The sequence below is a fragment of the Photinus pyralis genome, unplaced genomic scaffold, assembly GCF_008802855.1.
Source record: "Photinus pyralis isolate 1611_PpyrPB1 unplaced genomic scaffold, Ppyr1.3 Ppyr1.4_LG3b, whole genome shotgun sequence".
Lineage (NCBI taxonomy): Eukaryota > Metazoa > Arthropoda > Insecta > Coleoptera > Lampyridae > Photinus > Photinus pyralis.
Window position 1 is genome coordinate 12,131,090 of NW_022170510.1, and position 21,579 is coordinate 12,152,668.

At 35.9% G+C, this 21,579-nt stretch overlaps 1 protein-coding gene across 2 annotated transcripts; it reads left to right on the plus strand.

The window, feature by feature from the left end:
- Window positions 1–4,410: 4,410 nt before the first annotated feature.
- On the plus strand, window positions 4,411–19,654 carry LOC116166877 (nuclear pore complex protein Nup154). Of its 2 annotated transcripts, none has more exons than XM_031482065.1 (15): window positions 4,411–4,541; window positions 4,638–4,929; window positions 7,232–7,638; window positions 7,687–7,958; window positions 8,011–8,404; window positions 8,449–8,818; window positions 9,273–9,520; window positions 9,569–10,081; window positions 10,129–10,403; window positions 10,456–10,851; window positions 18,380–18,620; window positions 18,669–18,894; window positions 18,942–19,059; window positions 19,111–19,239; window positions 19,287–19,654. In XM_031482065.1, exons 2-15 carry the CDS (start codon window positions 4,656–4,658, stop codon window positions 19,411–19,413), a joined length of 3,990 nt encoding a protein of 1,329 aa, XP_031337925.1. In that variant the 5' UTR covers window positions 4,411–4,541; window positions 4,638–4,655; the 3' UTR covers window positions 19,414–19,654. The 2 variants fall into 2 exon arrangements, with proteins under 2 accessions (XP_031337925.1, XP_031337926.1); XM_031482066.1 differs by having other exon boundaries at window positions 4,441–4,541; window positions 4,641–4,929.
- Window positions 19,655–21,579: the final 1,925 nt, after the last annotated feature.

The window sequence follows — 21,579 nt, forward strand, 5'->3', positions numbered from 1 at the left end:
TACACTTCAATAGCTAATGTATACTCAAACTTCACTTTACATCACTATGGTAAAGCAACAATTTTGTTTAATGGATATAAAGGCGTTTAGACCTATACAGTATCCAGTAATGGCGCGAGTTTCACTGGCAAGGCATACTGGACCCAGGTCGTTTTCACGTATCCAATAGCTGGCGCCACTCTCACTGGCCAGTCAATTCTTGGCTTGGCTGAAAGGATATTTTATAAGTAGTATCATCATCATCATATACGAACGTAAGTATATAATCAATGGTATTATACAAGTTCTGACAGCGAGACAGCAACACTGGCGCGGGTGTACGGGGTAAGGGGTTGGCAGCTACTAGCAAAAGAAATAAACACGCTCCCTGGGATGGTTTCTATTGTTTATTTTGAACTCCCACCAAACTCTTCCACCTTGTTGTACCCGTTGGTTCTGTCAGTGACTTACATTGTATATTCTTGTCTCTGAAAATTGTGGTAAAATTGTGTACATGCACTGTATATATTTAATGTTAGGTTTCTATATTTGAGCGCCGGCTAGCCATATTTGGAATATTTCAATTAGAGGAATCCGAGGAGGAGGAATCAATGTTAATCTTATTGTGAGGATGCCTTTATCTACATAAAGCGTTGCTGACTCCCGCAATCACATCACTGAACTTGCGTTTTACAAAACTATATCAATCAAGAAACAAAAATGGATATATTTACAATAATAAACACAAATGACAAATGGTCCACATATGACAATACACATAAACAACTTTTACTATTTACAATCAACCATTACATCTGACAACAAACTTATGGCATTGTTCAAACAATACCTGTGGGTTGACTCATTCCCACGAAAGTAAACGAGGGTAAAAATGTTCTTATCGATAGTAAACTACAAAGGTGTTGAGTCGGTCACAACCATAGTTGTTCATGGATTCAGTCTTAGCTAGCTACAACTTCACTTGAAAACGGAAAAGTAATAAACTAAACAAATATAGAAAACGAGCTCCTGGGTATGGCTATAGCATGTGCAAAACCAAATTTTAAACCTGATATTAGGTTTTGCTTTTATTTAAAGTGTATACAGGGTGATTCCTATAGTACCTGCCACCGTTTGGGAGCGTATAGGGGGTGCCTAGGGGAGTATTTTGATATAGGACACTTGGGGTCGGAAATCTAAAATAAGGGCGCCAGAACCAAATTTATCTTCTGGAATTTCACGCCTGTATGTAGGCAACCCAACCGACCGACGTTTCGCGCGGAGCGATGCAGAGCGAGTTAGCGCGAGGAAGCGACATGGGAGGGAAGGAGGGAAAACGACAGTCAAAAGCAATAACGTTTACAAGTGTTCAACGTGGCCACCGTTGTTCTCAATGCACTTCCTACATCTAGCCAACTATTATTATACTATTGCCATAGTGTTTATTCACTTGATACGCGTCGTTGCAGACGGGATTTCGTGGGTTTAAACAAAATTCTGATCAAGTGTCAGCCACACATCGCCGCCTGAGATCGCTCCGTGTGCACCGCCGGCCGGTTGGGTTGCCTACCTACAGGCGCGAAATTCCAGAAGGTAAATTTGGCTCTGGCACCCTTATTTTAGATTTCCGACCCCAAGTGTCCTATATCAAAATACTCCCCTACGCACCACCTACACGCTCCCAAACGGTGGCAGGTACTATAGGAATCACCCTGTATTTATGAAATTTCATTTAATTGCTTCCATAAATAAGAAAGTTGGCACTGCGCATGCGCAAAACCAAATTTTGAAACTAGCGTTATACCGGGTGATTCATTAGAACTGATGATCGCTTAAATTTAGCGCGTAAGGTTTTAGTATTTTTTGCATTATTAGATTGACGGTTTGAATTTCGTTAGGAATTTTTTTCTGTCATGACTGTCATTTATGAAACCAGTGTCACCGTTAATTGTTGTGTGCCATTTACGGTTTATTGCTTTTTCCATTTTGAACAAGTTTGAGAGTTGATGCACTAAAATATGTAAGAAACGTGACTGTGTCTAGTGTTAGTTTATAATTTGTGGTAAAACAGAAGCAGTATTTGTAGATTATAAATAAGTAAACGATTTACTGAAAGCATGATGATACACCACTGCAATTAAATAAAAGATCATCAGTTAGTACCAACTTCATAATTTTTTTATTTGCGGGAAATTCAAATAATTGTCCTCACTTCTAATGAATCACCCGGTATTTGCTTTTATTCCAAGTGGCTATGTATCACATTTCATTTAAATACCTTCATAAATAAAAAAACTTTGCAATTCGGTTTATAAATGGTCGAGATGCGAAAAGGGCACTGTGAATGTTGATCGATTAGACTCAATTTTTGGAATTGCGTTTTATATGGCTAAAGCTATACGAATATTGAATTTCATGCAATTCGGTTCATAACTCACGGAGATGTTAAAAGGGCCATCCTTATTTTTTGGGCTACATCGCCAATTCAGGAACTTCGATCTACAAATTTGATAAAGGATCCATCTACAAAGTTTTATCGTAATCGGTTCATTCGTTATCGAGATATCGTCCTAACGGACGGACAGACGGACAGACACCACAAAATTATTAACTCGCTAGGAGCTTGTTAATAATTGTCAATACACGTAGCAAATATACTTCGAAATACAGAAACGTCGCTGACTATATTTTTAACAGATTTCAAAAGTTGAGGTGCGTCAAATCTCTTACTCTTGCTTTGGCCAATTATCTTGATTTCAAATTTGTACAAAAGCGCTAATAAATACCGCGAGGCCTTATTGTTGAACGACCATAATGCAGCTCTAATACACCAACTGAATCCTGTGAGGTAGGCAACCAACTATACTGCTGTGAATTCGGTATAGGATCCTTCGCTTGGGTGGAATGACGAAATTCCCCAAATTCATGTAAACCATCTACCTATTTCATATACCTACGGTAGGTATCTATGTAAAATCCATTATTTTCTACGAATTAATCTTTACATTCTCTTATTTCCCTATCACCGGTTGTCTGTTGCTAACATTTTGATCCCTGAACAAGTTCACAATTTCCTTCTGGGTAACTGTCCAACCAAGCTTTACAGTAATAAATTGTGTACCTGCTTGATGATAAATATTCTTGCGAATTTCAAGTTTACACGACATTTTGAATTTAATTATTGAAACAATTTGACATTTCTTGATGACAAAAATCTACCAGTTCTGTACGTGCTTGATGATAAACAGATTATACATCAAAATCGGATGTAAATTTCAGATATAACTTTTTCTCAAATGTCCCATACGTTAGGTGACAATGTATGCTACGATTTGTTGTTTGCCTACGCATTTTCTGGTTGTGGCACTAGATCAGCGGCATTTGGATTTGGTAAGAAGTCTGTGTTCAGAAATGTCATCAGATGCGATCCCGTCTTACAAAGTTGTTTCAGAGTATTTTGCACTCCAAACGCACACCCAAATATTGTGGAAACGACATCAAGATGCCAACCAATGGTTTCACGGAAGACAAACTGAGTTTTTATTGTCATTATGTCCTGCCATCCTATGCCGAAAAGTCAAATGAAGATACAGTTGTGAAACCCGAAGGATTTTCTCCAACGCCATCACCATCAGCTGCAAAGTTTCATTCTCGGTGATGCAGTGGTTGGGCAAGAATAATGACATGGGTCCAAATAATTGGGGATAGTTTTTAAAACCAGAGATGATGGACATTTTGTGTCCAGAACCAGAAAACCTTCTTTATTTAGGTTAGGTTATGTGCAACTGCTCTGGACGATACAACACAATGCGGTGCGGCTGTAAAAAACTTGGACTCGAATGCACCAGACCTCGTGGAAAATGTCAAATTGGAAACTGCGAAAATACGGCTAGAGAGCTGGTTTCAGATGAAGAAGACATTGACAATTCCCCGTAAAACTGACATCTGCAGAGGAAACACAGTCTTTTATTAATTTTATAATAGGTGTAATAAAATAATTTACTGATAATTTTAATGTTTCATAGATTAATATAATATACTTTTCAGTTTTACATAGATATATAAAATCCGATACAACTGAATACCGAACGATCCTCGAGATCTTCACACATACATCATTTTCACAAGGTGTCTACATACAAAATTTCATTTAAATATCTTAACAAATAAACAAAATCGGCATTGCGCAAATACAAAAGTTGGGTTGCGCATGCACAATTTTTTTTAATAATCTGCATCCATCATACGATGGAATTGTATCTTACTTTGTGTATCCCCATTTGAGGCGGGGGTTTAATTAAGGGTTGTGTGTTGTGTGGTACGCGATTTAGACAAAGAACTTAATTTTACAACACTCTGTTTTAGTACTTTATATTTTGACGCATCTTGTATGTTAATCTGGAACTTCAAAATTTAAATTGAATTGGCAACGTTGGTTTGGTTTGTGGTTAGGTTGTTTTAAAACCAAAGTGAGGTGTTGTGGGTGATTTACGTTAACTGTAATTTTTAAAACGCGTTAATTGAATGATTTTTAATTTATAAAGTGTATTTAATTCGATCTCGTAAGTATAATACCAGAATGCTACTAATAAATATACAACATTATAAGCGCAAAGCTCCTGATAGGTTAGAATTCAAAGCGGCAATTTCATTTTTAGCAGACAATATAACAAAAAATGGATTACACAGTCGATAATAACGCCAGAATTACCTTACAATCGTACGAAATAGCAGCACGAAATGTGGATAAATCGATTACGAGCGATAATTCAGGACCGACTCTATTTGAAGTTATGAATATCTCGCCTCAAGCGGGACCTACCTCCAGTGGCACTTCGGATAATGACTATCCCAATCTTAGCAGATTCCCACCAGCTTTAGCTAATGTTCCCCAACTTAAGGTTTTTAGTAGAGTGTCTTTACCGGCAGAAATTCTGGAACAAATGAACCGTATCCTTTTAAATTTATAGCGGTGTTCACCTTAGTGATTTGACATGGGAATTTATTCATTAGCCCGTACTTAGATTTTTTCAGACTATCGCTTTAACACGAAAAGCAAATTTAATAAATACTTGAGTTTGTGAGGTGCTTTGAATCTAGAGACTTATTTATTAAATGTATTGGAGTTGCTGTAAGTTGTAACTAAAAAAAGACCTCCATTTTTTTTTACTAGTTCAAAGTAAATTGAGTGAAACGTGCCTATGCTAGGAGATGTGTAGATTCAGTGGTCTTCCATAGAATTTAAAAGCATATAGACATCTAACTAAGCAAAAAAAATGCATGAATTCTGGCTGTTTGTATGTCGGAGCTCAGAAAGGCACTTGTAGTGCTTGTGATCATCCATTACTCATAAAAGTCATTGCAAAAAGTGTTTCATTAGCGGAACTACATGTACATTTGGTTGGCAGTTTTTAGAATTTGCTCTGCAGTCTAGGGAGAAAAGGTATCTATTGTAACTTTTAAGTTATTTTCATACGTATTACTTATTTCACCTGTTATTCTTGTGTTAACAACCTAGTATATATAGTTCCAGTTATTGTACTATGCGATAAAAAAAGAGTTGCTGTTGAGTCACCTTTGGAATGTTTATTTACATGAGAAATCATATTTAGCTTGAACTTCCAAACACGACTCGACGTCAATCCTTTTTTGGTCGCCCTTTATTATGTATTTTTATTTTTTCCATTGATAACTAGATGGAAATTAATTGAAAGATCTTGGTTATTTTAAGTATTTTGGGTGTGATGCATTAGAACATTTGTCGAAAATTTAATAAGCTGTCATATGGTGTAATAACACAGGGTGTTTCATATAAAAACGTTACACTTTTGTTATTATCTGAAAAATTCGATGTTTTATTTTTTACAGACTTGGATTCAATATACAGAACTACACAATTTGCTTTGTATTCCAAAATCATAAAAAGTTTGGTACCAATCTACTTACTTTAAGTTTGTGGTCAGTGGCGTACTTCTGCATAGTACGGGAAAGCACTATTTAGCGTGAGGTATTATGAAAGAAAAATTTATTACACAAATTTTGATCATCACCCAAAATAGATCTTGGGCACCATTAGAAAAATCTGACATGAAAACCCCATCTGGGTCACACTGTCGATTCGCATAAACACACAATTAATTGATTGACAATGACAAAAATATATTCCGAAACACGTGAAAGAATTTAAAAAATCCCTGAAAGAAAAAAAAGCTTATAAAGTCTGTTCGGACATATTATCCCGCACACAGGCTGTCGACAATGAAAAAATTAAATTATTTACATTTTTTTTCTTAATAAGGTCGTAAAAGGTTTGCGATACTAGGCGCACTTAACTCACACACAAATGCTTCTGAACTTTACTTTGCCTTATAAGACAGAATTTGATTACAAACAAAACTGGCTTCATGAATATGATGATACATTTTCGGAGGCTATTCGGACAGTAAAAACTTAACTTTTAATTAGAGAACCCTAACAAAAAGCTTCGCTGCTTACTTTTTCAACTTGAAACTTTTTACACGCGTTAAACTTCTGACACATCTTTAACTTGCTTCTGCACAAATTTATTATATACGAATTGCGCCAACTAAACAAATAGGGCCAAAAATTTCGCGTACAAAGATGTAACCGCTTCTTAACCGTCCCGAAACCAGCAGCTTCGTCTTCTCGTTGTCTCCAGTATTTAAAGAAACACTACTTCCACCATAAAACAAACTTCAAAAATTTTCAAATAAATCGCCAATCACACCGGAACACGCCAAAACTTCCCCACTTCTTCACATGAAATGCGCCATTTTTCGAAACACCTGCATCTCCTCTTATCAGCGAAAGAACACGTGCGTGAATTAAAGTCCGCCTAACAATAAAACTTCTTATCGCAACGACCAAATGTAACCTTTTTTTAAATAACACAAATGCGACCAGATATGTCTACTCCTAGCATCTTATTTAACTTGAATAATTTACAAAAACGATAAAATTAAAAAGAAAACTCCATAATTTCAAACAATTCTAAAAGGAAAAATAAACAATGAAATACAAAGTCAAATGAAACGAACTAATTTTGTTTTCATTTGGTAAATAGTCCCCCAGATGGCCAGATTTACTTAATAAATTGAAATTATACCACATACGGGTTGTCCCGTCATTCTTTTGGTATTTAATAGGCCGAAATAACATCTAAATGATGTACTTTACACAACAATAGGTGTCATAGAAATAATATAGTTTAGAATCCTTAATTGATACCAAGACATGCAGTGCCATAGTATGATGGGTCTATTTACAGAAATTAATCGCGCCTGGGTTACTGTAGATAGTGACATTTACATTTGGACCTACGAGAATGAAGGTGATGTAGCGTACTACGATGGCTTAAACGAGAGTATTCTATCTGTGGGATTAATCACACCAAAAGCTGGGGTGTTTCACAACTTCATCAAGTACCTTCTGGTTTTGGCCACCACATCAGACATAGTAGTACTTGGCGTCACATTTCATCCCGGTCCGAATGACGAATTGGAGGAAATTCATTTAGTACCCGAACCTGTTTTTTCTGTACCAACTGATGGGTCTACTATAACAACAATAGCCGGCACGACGTTGGGGAGAATATTTTTTGGTAGTAAAGATGGAAGCGTGTTTGAAATATCGTATCAGGTGAGAACGACCTGCCAAATTGTTAATTTGGGTCAAAATTCATTTTAGGCGGAAACTAGTTGGTTTGGAAAACGGTGCAAAAAGCTAAATCATTCAACTACCACATTATCCCTGTTAATTCCTCCTTTCCTAAATACTGCTCTCAGTGAGGAAGATGGAATTGCACAAATTAGCATCGATAACACAAGACATATTTTGTATTGCTTAACTGAGAAAGGGGCAATTAGGGTGTACAATTTGGGAGAGAAAGGAGATTCATTTAATAAAGTGTGTAAAGTAACACAAGCGTCGTTGGTACATCAAGCTGTGAGTATAGTAAAGTAAGAACCACTATAATTGCACACAGTCAGTACCACAAGTGTATATTTCCAGAACTTTGGATAGTCAAAACTTTCATCCCGTTGTAAGCATATCGGCAGTTGAGGCAACAGAATCAGCTTTTATTAATTTGGTAGCTGTTTCTCAATCTGGAGTAAGATTTTACCTTAGTGTTGTTGGGTTTTCAAATATGCAACCCAATCAAAGGCCATACACTCTTACTTTGAGACATATTCGACTTCCTCCTGGATATTCAGCTACTATGACGTCTAGACCCAGAATGGCACATCACTCACTTTATCGGGATAACACTTTAATGCTTCTATCTACTGTCAACGATAAAGATATTGTTTGGTGCGTAAGTTCTGACATGTTTCCGTTTAGTACAATGTTCATGGAAGCCTACACAACAGTTCCATTGGACGGACCTGCATGGGCAATGGCCGAGGTAACCATAGCTGTGGTGACAATTGACTTAGCTACTCATTTTAGATTCAAAGCCCTGTTGTATACCCCTCACAAGCATGCGTTCAAGCTCCACAAACAGTGGTACGTCAACATGCAGAACCACCACGGAAATATGTCATCCTAACTGCAACAGGCGTTTATATATTTCTGAAGTTAAGACCTGTCGATTTGCTGCGTCAACTGTTGACCGATTGCCAAGGTCCAGAAAATGATGCAGTTAAGGCATTTTTTGCCATAGAAAAAGAAGATCAAGCGTGTGCAACCAGTTTAATCTTAGCTTGCCTGGAAAGTATGCAGAATATGGAGGTATCGGAATGGGCTACTAGAGCGTTTTTCTTGTATGGGGGAGAACCAAAAATAGCAACAGTTCCTGCTTTTATGCAAACTACCTCATGTAAGTTTTTACAATGTTTGTGAACTTCTCATATTTCATAAATGGTAAATCTGGGGTTATAAATACAAATACATTTTTAAAGCCAAAACATGTGATAACATGACACGCTAGTAGCAACACTCTTTGTAGGTTGATGTTATGCAGGTCATTTTGTACCATACTGTACTGCACTGTACAATGAGATTTAAAAGAGTAAGTAGCTAATGTTTTATTGAATTGGTACCTATATGGCTCAAGTCTTTCCCATGCTTTCAGTTGTCATATCTCTCTCTCTCTCTCTCTCTCTCTCTCTCTCTCTCTCTCTCTCTCTCTCTCTCTCTACATTGAAGCAAGTGCCACGTAACACTACACACGTTTTCCAACAAAAAATTTTACTTTAATAGGTACAATGTTGGTCACATGTATCCTTTTTTACCTTTTGGTAGAAACAATGTCATATATTTTTATTTTTCAGCACCTCACCAAACTTCGTTCTTCCCAAATATTATGTCTACACCAATACACCCACATCAATCACCGCAGCAGCCCTCAATGACTAGCATTCGTCCAGATCCACCCAATAACTCCTTCAGAGGAATTGCACCATTTGTTTACTCCTCAAAACATAACGGATTATACTTATACCTAGGGCGTATACTACGTCCCATATGGAATCTTCATTGTGTTGACAAACTGGGAATTAGTCAAAAAGAACAAGTTCTCGTATGTATCCTCCAGTTTATCGATTTGAAGTAACAGTTAATATTGTAGCTTAAAAGTACTATAAATTCGGAAGACTGCGTGTTGATATTAAGCCATTTAAATTCGCTTTGGATGTTTCTTCGCAAAAATACGCACCTAACTATAACTGCCAATACAGTTATCAACCAAACAAATGTCACATCGCTCAACTTATCACATCAACAAGTCAATCCTACCAGCATCAACCAAACCTTGCAAGATGCCCAACTGGAGGAAAGACAATCGTTGGCTTCTTTTAAAAATTTTGTCGCTCACTGTTGTCAAGTATTTGGACTTTGGAAGATACTCTGCGAACATCAATTCCATCTGCTAGCTTTAACACTCTCACCAGATCAACAGCAAGATTTACTCCAGACTTCCTTTAAAAACTTGGTGTTATATGGTCACGATATTTGTGTGAACTTCATTAACAGTCTAATCACTAGTTATCTCAGTGACAATGCACTTATTGACACGATTAGTGCAAAATTACGCGAAACGTGTCCAGATTTATATAAGGACGAAGACGCGGCTTGTTCTAAAGTAAGTAGTTGCTGGACTGCTTACCACCTATTGCATAAATGTTCTAGGCTTATGAGCTACTGAAAATCGCCAAGACCACTCCAAGTGTAAGCGAAAAAGAAGATCTTATAATATCTGCTTTACGCCTTTGTAAATCTGTTTCACCAAACTTAAATCTGTACGAAATATGCCAATTGTTAATAAGCCTTACTGCTTACCACGCAATCATAGATTTATGCGTTGATTGCGCTAAAAAGGTAGATCCCGATAATATGGCAGACTTTTATTACAAGAATAGTAACGACGCAGTCAATCAGGACAGTTACAACTACTTTCTAAAAAGGTACTCTTTCATATCACAGTTAATTCTCTCGCTAATTGTTCTTTTGTTGTAGAATGAATATATACAAAGAAATAATGGCGGTATTTGATCATTTGTGTGCAGGACCTGCATCTTTACTTCCTGCGAGTATTAGCACGGCTTCAAAAGAAGTCCAAAGCTACTTGTTGCAGCAAGATCACATTGATATATTGCAACAATTAGTTCAGGATTGTTTACAGCGGCCAGACGAATTACTTCATGTCGCAGTTTATGAATGGATGATGGCAAAGAAGATGGATAGTAATTTAATAAGAATTACTCAGCCTTCATTGGAAAAGTATCTTATAAAAGAAGCAGAAAGGAACGACAATAATTTGCCCGCCTTGGAGTTATTATGGAAATACTACGAGGGTAATGATAACCATGCTGACGCCGCCAATATACTTTATAAGCTCGCAAGTAAACCAGGGTAAGTGTTAAGGAATTGTTTAGGTGTGATATCTTGAGAAGACTTCACATTTGTACTCCTGTGCAGGTTTCTCCTGCTTACATTTGCAATTTTGCACTTCACTATTTTTAGCGCATTTCCACAAAAAAAAAAAAAAATGCGCTATTGTGGCCACTTTGTCCGTCCGCTACTTTTGCAACGCTACTAGTTCTTTATCTTAAGAGCTATTGTTCTACTTTTTTCGCTATTTGGTTCGTTATGGTGTCGAGTTTTGTACCAAGGAAGGAATTTTTTCTGCGTTTATTGCTAAAAAAGTTATTGTAAAAAAACCAACAAACCGTTTTTTACATGTTCCATAATTTTACACTTTTGCCGTTCATTAACCATCCTAGAGATCATTTATAATTTTGTATTGTTGTCTGTCTGTTGGTCTGTCCGTCTGTTCCTGTGCCTGTCTGTCCGTGTGAACGATAATTTTGTTTAGAAATGTCCGATCGCTTTTACATCTCCGTTAATTATGAACTGAATTGCATGAAATTCAATATGGGCATAGCCTTAGCCATATAATACGCAATGCCAAAAGTTGAGTCGAATCGATTCAAAATTCACAGTGCCCTTTTCGCATCTCGACCATTTATAAACCGAATTGCAAACTTTTTTACTTATAAAAGTATTTGAATGAAATTTGATATATAGGCACTTGGAATAAAGGAAAATCAAACGCCAATTTCAAAATTTGGTTTTGCGCATGCGCAGTGCCAACTTTTTTATTTATGGAAGAATTTAAACGAAATTTGATACATAGGCACTTAGAATAAAGGAAAATCAAACGCCAATTTCAAAATTTGGTTTTGCGCATGCGCAGTGCCAACTTTTTTATTTATGGAAGAATTTAAACGAAATTTGATACATAGGCATTTGGAATAAAGGAAAATCTAACGCCAGTTTCAAAATTTGGTTTTGCGCATGCGCAGTGCCAACTTTTTTATTTATGGAAGAATTGAAATGAAATTTGATACATAGGCGCTTGGAATAAAGGAAAATCAAATGCCAGTTTCAAAATTTGGTTTTGCGCATGCACAGTGCCATTTTTTTTATTTATGGAAGAATTTAAATGAAATTTGATACATAGGCACTTGGAATAAAGGAAAATCTAACGCCAGTTTCAAAATTTGGTTTTGCGCATGCGCAGTGTCAACTTTTTTATTTATGGAAGCATTTAAATGAAATTTTATACTTTGGCGCTTGGAACAAAGGAAAATGTAACATTAGTTTCCCTATTTAGGTTTGCGCATGCGCAGTTCCAACTTTCTTATTTAGAAAAGCATTGAAATGAAATACTTCTTATACACTAAAATTGAAATAGCATGTCAAAAATGGATTGCTCATGTGCAACGTTATCTTTCATATTTGTGGACGGATTTTTACGATTCTAACAGAAGTTGCATCTTACAAATGGGAAATGAATGCGCTTTATGTAAATCGTTTACGATTACTTTTTAACTTGTTGAATTTACTACACTTGCGTCATTGCAATATCTCTGTTACGATACCATGCGAATGTAAATTCCACTATTTCAGCCAGCCTATATAATCCATGTGTTTGTTTACAATACTCAAAGAGTATTCCGATAAGCAATCTTAGAATTCTTCTTGCAATGTTTATGGAAACTGTGATCAAACTGCGTAATGGTCCATTAATGTCTTCTCTTTTATGGCAGTATAAAATTGATTCTAAAGAGTCTCAAAATAATCTCCTTCCGCAAAAATGGTGAGTAGTACTTCACTCATCTTTCCTTGTTGTGCATAAATAGCTGTAGAATGATTGATGATACCTGGCATCAACACTGATGAGGTCTGTCGTAGATGCAAGGAGGTTGATTATCTATTCCACTTGTCACCAGGGCGTCTTAAACACTCGAGAATCGTCCCTCTTATGTAAAATGACTGTGTCAACCTTATTTCTGCGTGATGTAAGAAGTCATTTTTGAAGCTGAGAAACTTCTCGGTAATTTCTTCCCCCACAAAAGAAACAAATGTTTTGCAGATTCATTGAACCTACTGATGATCTCCAGTTTGATGGTTGGGGAGTAGGAATCTCATCTCCTCCATGGCGAACAGAAGCTTTGATGGTTCCCCAAAAACTGAGCATTTTCCTTAAGACCATGTTTCTCAATGACTAGTGACTGGATACCATGTTTTTTAACAACTACCACTGATTCGTCCTAAAGTGGGCACCGATAAAACACTAGCCTGGTGGCATTGACAATGTTGGAATTTTTTCACAACACAATCACAAAGAAATAAAAGACCAGCACGTTGGGTGAAATTCAACACTTTATTTTCTGTTTATCGCAATCGATTTCGGCCTTTAGGCCATCATCAGGCGTAGCTAAAAATATTTGTAAATGTATATATAATGTAACATTGAACTGATTTTATAATTACCGTCATATGATAAGAAGATGGATAAAATTTTTTATAAAAAACATTTATTATGAGTTCAACGAAAAATGCGTCTGAATATTCAGGTTGAACTCAAGCCTACAGATTGAAGTAACAGTTACTCACAACAAAGGAACAAATACTGTGAGCTCGGAAGGATGCAAATGGAATGGGGAGAAAGAGAGAGGGAGAAAACAAAGAACACCTGCCGGCCCAAGGGGACTACACACAATAAAGAATCGCTACGATCGTCAAGGTCACGTGCCACTCTACTACCATTTCTGCACACATTAGCTCGTTGACTAATAACATTGGTACCTACCTACAATTTATTCAACTTGAATTTCTGCCTAAATCTATGAATTTGTTGCATGTTTTGTGTTACGCTTTTTCCACAATGTTTACAGAGATAAAAACTTGGGTATACACAACCATAGTGGGTCCAAACAACATACTAACAAGTACAAATTGTGCACAACTCTTGTGCAGGTAAAGCGCATTTTTTTTAAACACCCCTACGAAATTTCTTCCATAAATAAGAAAGTTGGCTCTGCACATCCTACACAAAACCAAATTTGGAAAATGGCTCCACATTTGCTTTTAATCCAAGTGGCTGTGTATCAAATTTCATTTGAATGTCTCCATAAATAAGAATGTTGGCACTGCGCATGCACAAAACCAAATTTGGAAAATGGCGCTACATTTGCTTTTATTTCAAGTGGCCATATATCAAATTTTTTTTAAATGCCTCTATAAATAAATGGTAAAGCGTTGAGTTATAAATCCGAAGGTCAGGTGTTCGAACCTGGGTTGAGGTGAATTTTTCATCTGTGGCAGAGATGGGAATTACCTTAGACCAGTTTCGAGCATTCTGCCAGCTACTCCGAATTAGGTTTTCCTGCAGTTTTCCTAATTCGTAATGTAAATACCGGAGTAGTATAGAACAACTTAAGACCTTCTGCAGAGGCACCTCTAAAAGCATTATGCGGGTCACTCTGTAATTGGGCGCAAGCCTGTTGAGGGCCCGAATAAGAGAGGGATAATAAATAAATAAATAAATAAATAAATAAGGATGTTGGCACTGCGCATGCGCAAAACGAAATTTTGAAACTGGCATTTGATTTTCCTTTATTCCAAGTGCCTATGTATCAAATTTTATTTAAATGCCCATTTCTTCCAAACGTCCCAATCGCCCTTTCCGGGACTTTAGGACCATTCCTTCTATTTTAATCGACGTATCTCTTTTTTTTGTTTTCGTGTATGAGATCAATAAACGTAAATAAATAATAAATAGAAGTAGTTCAAAACGGTAGACGTGGGTCCGGACCATTGAGTTAGAAAACTAATGGAGGGAATCAAATGCTTGGCCAGACGTAGACCACGGGAACCAAAAGTGGCCTCTAGCTGTGATTAAAGTACCACACCACTTCCGTTATCATTAGCGTCTCACTTCAGTGGCGTAGAGATATAATTTTCTTTCCACTAATAGGAATAATAACAAAAAAAACGTATAGAAGGAGTAAAATACATGCTCGTGGTAAAGTAAACAAAATAGACAAAGATGGGAATGCAGATTTAATATAATCATGGATTACAAATCTATATATACATCGATGTGTTTCAGTAGTATAATTAAGGCCAGTTTACTATATAGCCACTACAACTTGACAACTCCCATTAAATTCACTGTGTTGATCAATAGCTACAATTGACTGGTTGGTCTCAGGTTCATTACAACGGCCGACAGATTCAATAATGATTTATTGTTTATTGGCCTCAAAATGTATCCGCACTCGTAAAAAACTTACACCTGATATCCATATTATAAACTCACACGTTTAGCTGTAAAAACAAGTTTTGATAGTACCTACTGCAGTCTGCATATTTGATGAACATTTTCCAGTGCAACCTTTGGTCGAAATCACAGTCAATGAAGCGTTGTGAGCACAAAAGCAAATTTCGAGAGCTGTTCTTGAGATATATTTACAAATGTTAGGTAACCATTTTGCTCGAAGTACTGGTTCGTTTAGAAAACTAAGAAACATTAACTAGGTACCTACAACCTCGCCTACAACATGATAAATGGCATGTCTTACCGATGAAAGGAAATGCCCTGTTTCTTCCCTTTATGAGACATTTTGCATGATACGCAGCTAATCATTCTCAATTCACAAAATTGCGTGTGATAAAAACACTATGCGGCAATTAGTTATTTATATAAACCAGAGCATAAACCGATCAGAAATTATTAGGTACTTTAAAATGGCAAATTTAATAAAATTTGAATTTGGTGGAAAACTGACAGTGATAGGACCCGCGTTTTCATATGTCAAATAATGTCGGCCAAAATGTACCTTCACGGGAACCTATCCACGCGAGTGGCCTCTATCTGTGGCAAGTTCCGTCTACAAAAATTCTTACCCCCTCTACCATTATATTCCCTCCATTAGTTTTCTAACTCAATGGTCCGGACGGACGGACAAACCTCAAACAATAGCACATTTTTTTTAATTCTTAAAAATGCGTTAAAAATCAGAGATGCATCATGTTTTGCGAATTTGGCGATTTTTTTGTCGATTTTGACTGGCCTATTGACTATTGTAAGACTCCAGGATGGTCTTGGTAAAAAAATCAGCTCTGTTCACAAGGCCATTTGATTTTGAGATTTTTCCTTGTGTTAATTATACAGGGTGCAACTATTAAGAATGCCATTTAAATAAACAACCGTTTTTCCAAATAAACTGAGATCTCAAAATGTTTCATTTTGGAGCTGCGCCTCTAAAAGTTTGGGTTTTTTTAAATTTTTGAGTAGGGTGAAGTGGTGTAAAAATGAGACAACCAAAATTATGGGTAAAAATTATAGTATTAAAGTATTAATTAAATGTTATTCCTCATCAAATTCTATATGAAATGGCCATTTTTCTGAAAATTTAGAGAAACAAGAACCACTCGAAAAATCAAAAGTTACGTTAAACGTCTCATTTTTACACCACTTGACCCTAATGCCCTTTCTGATTTTACAAAAAAGTTCCCAACCTTTTGATCTTGACAATACTTAGTCATGGGTGTTTTAAACATGGAAGTAACAGAGTAGAATTAGTTTTTAAAATACGTAGAAAATATCAGTTACAATTCTTGGTCAATCACACAAATTATGAGAATTTCTTGCAATTTGGCAGACATACTCTATGCATTTTAGAACAAAAACGTCGAAGATTTTTTGGATATGACTTTAAAACAAGAATTGAAAATCGCGTGTGGCTCACCAAAAAGTAATCACGCATGCGCAAATCTAATATAAGATTATTGCCGATTCTTTAGTAAAGAATATCTAGCAGTTCATTGAATCTTCTCCAATTTTCTTATGACTTGTGCATCAGATTTATTGAAAATCGAACAGTTTTTTTCATTGTCATACCGAGTATGAGAATTTGTTTCGAGCCCTGAAGGGGTTTACCATCTTGAAATAGTAAATTTGAACACATTTTGTAAAAACAAAAGGGGCATACTCAACAGTTGGGACTGTAGTTTCCAAATTAAACATTTAGTGTTTTAGACAATCAATATATGTATTTGGAAAAAATGTGTGTTTTAGTCTACTGTACCAAATAATGTTTTCAAGAAAAAACTTATACTACAAGAATTCCGTTCAACGGCATCTTTACAATTTAAATAGAATCGTTCTATGATTTAATATCATCACTAGGAGTAGACGAACCTGCCTCACTTTTATGGTTACTTTTCACATTTTGCTGTTGTACCTCATGTGTAAAAGCTGAATACTTGAGTAAACCATTGATTATATCATTCATTATTTATAGGTGTGTATAATCAATGATTATAATAAATTACATAAACAATAAATATTTACAGTGAGTTTTTTTTTAAATGCGAACATAGGAGTTGGCATGCAATGTAATTTCCCTATGTTCGATTTTTAAACAAACACATCAATCTATGCGGTGTGCGCGGTTCACAGTCCCAAATCGCGCAACTTGTGTGACTTTGAACAGCAACTCTATAGACTTTATGATGAAGAGCACTCGGTAAGATTTTTTTAAAGAAGCCATGTGAGGCCATAGCAACTTTAGGATCAATTTTTCTTAAACTTACGATAACTTGACCTCACAGGCCACGCACTGACACCACAACTCATTGTGAACCAACCTTCAATTATTTGTAGGTCATGTGCACCTGGTATTCTACTAATTTGATCTATTCAATACATAAATTAAGAAAATAAATACTGAAAACAATTACAATAAATGTTCGAAGTGTCCTCCTTGACATTCTAAGCAATAACTTAACCGATTTCGTAATTAAATTGGACGGCGGTATTTTTGAAAATGTGAGAGCTGTCAATTGTATACTACTCATTTGAACTACTCAATAGATTGATGTGTTTTTTTTTAAATCGAACATAGGGAAATTACATTACATGCAAACTCCTATGTTCGCATTAAAAAAAAATTCACTGTATATTGGTATATGGTTGTCTGGTTGTAGTGGTGTTTTCAGACACACATTGTCAAATAGTATCTTGCTTGGTAATTAACCCTTCAAAATTTTGGGGTAATCTTTCAAATAAGGTCACACTCATTCGTGTCAAATTTTTAAAGCTAGCGGGATCTCCAATTGTTTAAATAGCATTGTAGTTCTTCCAAGCCCTTCATATCGCCTCTAATCATTTTCTTGATTATTTTTCTTTTCTGCAATTGTCTTCGATTCAAAACAATATTATAAGATGGAGATTTAGTATTGTATATTTTCCATTTTTAATTTTAATTCAGAGAAGTTATAGGTTTTGTAACTTCTTGTAGTAAAAGTCATATGAAAAACCTGTGTAAAGTAAAACATTAAAACTCATACGAAAAATATGTTCGTGTAAAAATCATATAACATATCATATAAAAAATCATGTGAGGAATATTATAGTGTAAAGGTACCTTAAGACTAGACCAAAATTGGCTACAGTCCAGCACTGAGCAGTTACACAGTTACAATCTCTTAATCTGGGGTCCACAATGATTACGCCCACGTTTACAAAACTTTCGTATTCATACTTGCGAAATTACCATAAAATCAAACGAAATTTTCATTTCAGCAACTCGTTAACATTAAAACAGCGCGTGGAACACCTATCCAGAGGAGTAATGTGCATGAGAAGCGACAAAATAGGATACGCACCTCATCTCGGAATTATGCTGAGGGACCTAGAAGATAAATTATTAATAGCGAAAGTTCAAGAGCAAGTTTTAAATGCCATCTTCAGTCTTCAAAGTGGAAGCAGTACAGCGGAAGAAGCAATAAATGCGCTTAACAATCACCTATTTGATCTCACCGAGGTGAACTAAAGTTAAGGATCTAATGTGATATATAAAAAATATTTACAGCTGTACGAGGAATTCTGTGATCCTTTTAACTTATGGGAATGTAAATTATCAATTATCGATTGTGCTGGATACTCCGATAGTTCAGTAATAGAAAATGTGTGGCAACATCTTATTGATGAATATAAAATGGTGCCTGGATCGGGCGACGATAAAGTCACAGTAGTTTTAAATAATGTTTTAGGTTTAATACGTCGTTACAATACCTCAACAAGTACAATTCCTCTTAGTAAGTAGTTATTTAATCTTGCTACATTAGTCATGCCGTTCTTACAGATTATATCATAGAAAAATTAGAAGCATTAAGCGTTAGACAAAAAGCCGACCCTGCCATAGTACCAAGACTGATGTCATCCGAAGTGCCTATGGAAACAATGGTTCAGTGTTTTAATGAGTATATTATTATTTTGTGATTTACCACAGTAGATAGTACTTTTTTTTTCAGTCTTGTTGGTGCAACAGGTGGTGATCGTTTTTGGTCATTAGAAGAAAATGAATTTTACTTGGCCCAATCTTTTGCTGAACTAGTTGATGTTTTTCTATCCAACAAAAATTCGTACGATCATTCTACGAGGTATTGTCTTTTTATCTTTAACAAAAATGTGATATTGTCCTTCACAGGTCCCGGATTAAGGCACCTTGTGAAGATACTGTAGCAAAGTTATTATCCAGCTTATATAGTAAACCTAACACAGATGAATTAATTAGCATCTTAAGAGGAATTCAATCAAGATTAGCGAAATGTTAGCACAGCTATTACCTATTATCTTAAGCTACTCTGTTTTTTACAATGAATTTACGTGGACATAATTCCTGTTTGTTTTTTTTATTGTACTAGAGATTAAGGATTAAGGAAATATTTCAACACCCATTTATTTTTATGGATCATTCTCATTTTTTCGTATATTTTAATGTTTGCATCATTTAAAAAGTACATAAATCATCATGTAAATGTAGTAATTTCTAACATTAAACACAAAATATTTTTGCATGTAAGTTTTCCTGAGAACATAATTTTTGAAATATTTTGGTTTTTTTTATTTAGACAACATGATTTGAATTATGGTACGCATACTTGAACAAGGGACCATCGAGTGACGAGTCATAGTTGAACTCTGTGAAGTTGACAAATTGTAGTCCAAGTTTGATTGTCTTCTCTAATTAGTTTAAAGAATTGTGTTTCCTCTATGGTTTAGAGATAAAGTTCATCTAGGCTTTTTGTAGAGAAAAAAATTAAGAGTGCAGCTTTACTATAGCTTTTAATTTTTTGAATTTTAAAACCAAAAAAATTGGGGCTTTTTTGATAATCTATGATGCCATGGCAGTTAGATATTAAACAAACTTGGAGAAGGAAAGAGGAAGAGGAGTGATAATAATGATCGTAAAGTGAAGCAAAGTTAGTTTGCATAAATAAAACAAGGTGTTTTATTTAAGGTTAGTGCAGCATTGCTCTTGATAGGATAGTATCAGTCCCCTTTCTTCCAAGTTATAGGTGTGGCAGGTAAATAGGGCCGGATTCTGTCAGCTATCCATAATTTGTTACACAATTATGGCAAATCAAAGAAAACGTGATCACAACGCAGATAACTTGTACGAATATGAATCGGACTCTTCTGAAGTATGTAGGTGCTTTCTTTGCACAGAATTAAATTTAAAAGAAACATGACGTTTAGTTTAATGTGCAATGGAGAAAAACTTATGAATGGCTCTTGGAACGTAAAGTAAAAATTATGGAAAGTGTACCTTGTGTCTTAGTGAGTTTTCTATCAGTCATGGTGCCGAAAATGACGAAACAAACCATGAAAACAGAGAAACATTTCTAAAGCTTCAGGTAGTAAAAGTCATTTTTTACGCAGGATAAGGGTGATCATGAACAAAAAGACTTGATGTGGCTGAAGTGTTCCACGCGAACCACAGTCTCAGTAATGTATCCTGCGACTGCCAAAGAAAATTATTTTCTAAAGTGTTTGGGAACTCTAAAATATGTGGAAGGTACATTTGCTGAAAAACAAAGGCCACAAACATTTTGGGCTCAGAAACTAAGCGAATAGTTGACATCCTATCAGCAATCTCTCCGTGTTTGATTGCGCTCTATTCTCTTGTTCCTCAGACATACAGGCGAATACTGGAGCAGTACTCTTCCCCCTCAGCACCCTAACTCCGTTCCTATCCTTACAATCTTACATTCCCGTTCTCTGGCAAGCCTGAGCAGCCCGCCTCCAGCGTGGCTGTAGTCAGAAATGTCGGAGGAATGTAACACGATTACCCTTTTTTTGATAATATTAATATTAGGTGTTAGTGTTACTACGATATGTAACCTCAGGAGCAGAATTTGCAGACTTGAATACCAAGATCGACATAGAGAATTTTTTGTGATCATTTAATCATAATATCGACAAATCGTTATTTTTTTGTTATTTGCGACAACTACATTCGAAATTAGACCACTCACCAGTAGGCAGGGGACACTTTGTAACCTGAAAGCCCTATTTTCAAATCAGTATAACTTTTGTTTGAAATGTGATTTTAAAAAACTCTTTGACAATTTTGTTCCTTAACTCATCAAGTATGTACTTACAGAACAAATTTCGTGGACTTTTTTTTCGCATCCCCAAGTAGAGATACGCCCTTTCGTGGTAGGAATTTTGAAAAAAAAATTCAAAATCGGATAGGGCATACCCGAAAACCTATTCAAAGACGCGCCGCCCATCCTTGTAACTCCAAAGACGCGCCGCCCATCCTTGTAACTCTTGCTGAGAAAAAAATTAAAGAAGAAATCGAAATTTCATCACTTCTTTGGGAGTGGGGTGGTTCCCAAATGAAACACGTTGGACCCTCGGTTTATTTGGAAAAAGTGCTTGTTTTCTTGATCCCCTCTATCTCCAATTTTTTTCACATGCGTGAGCGGTCATGT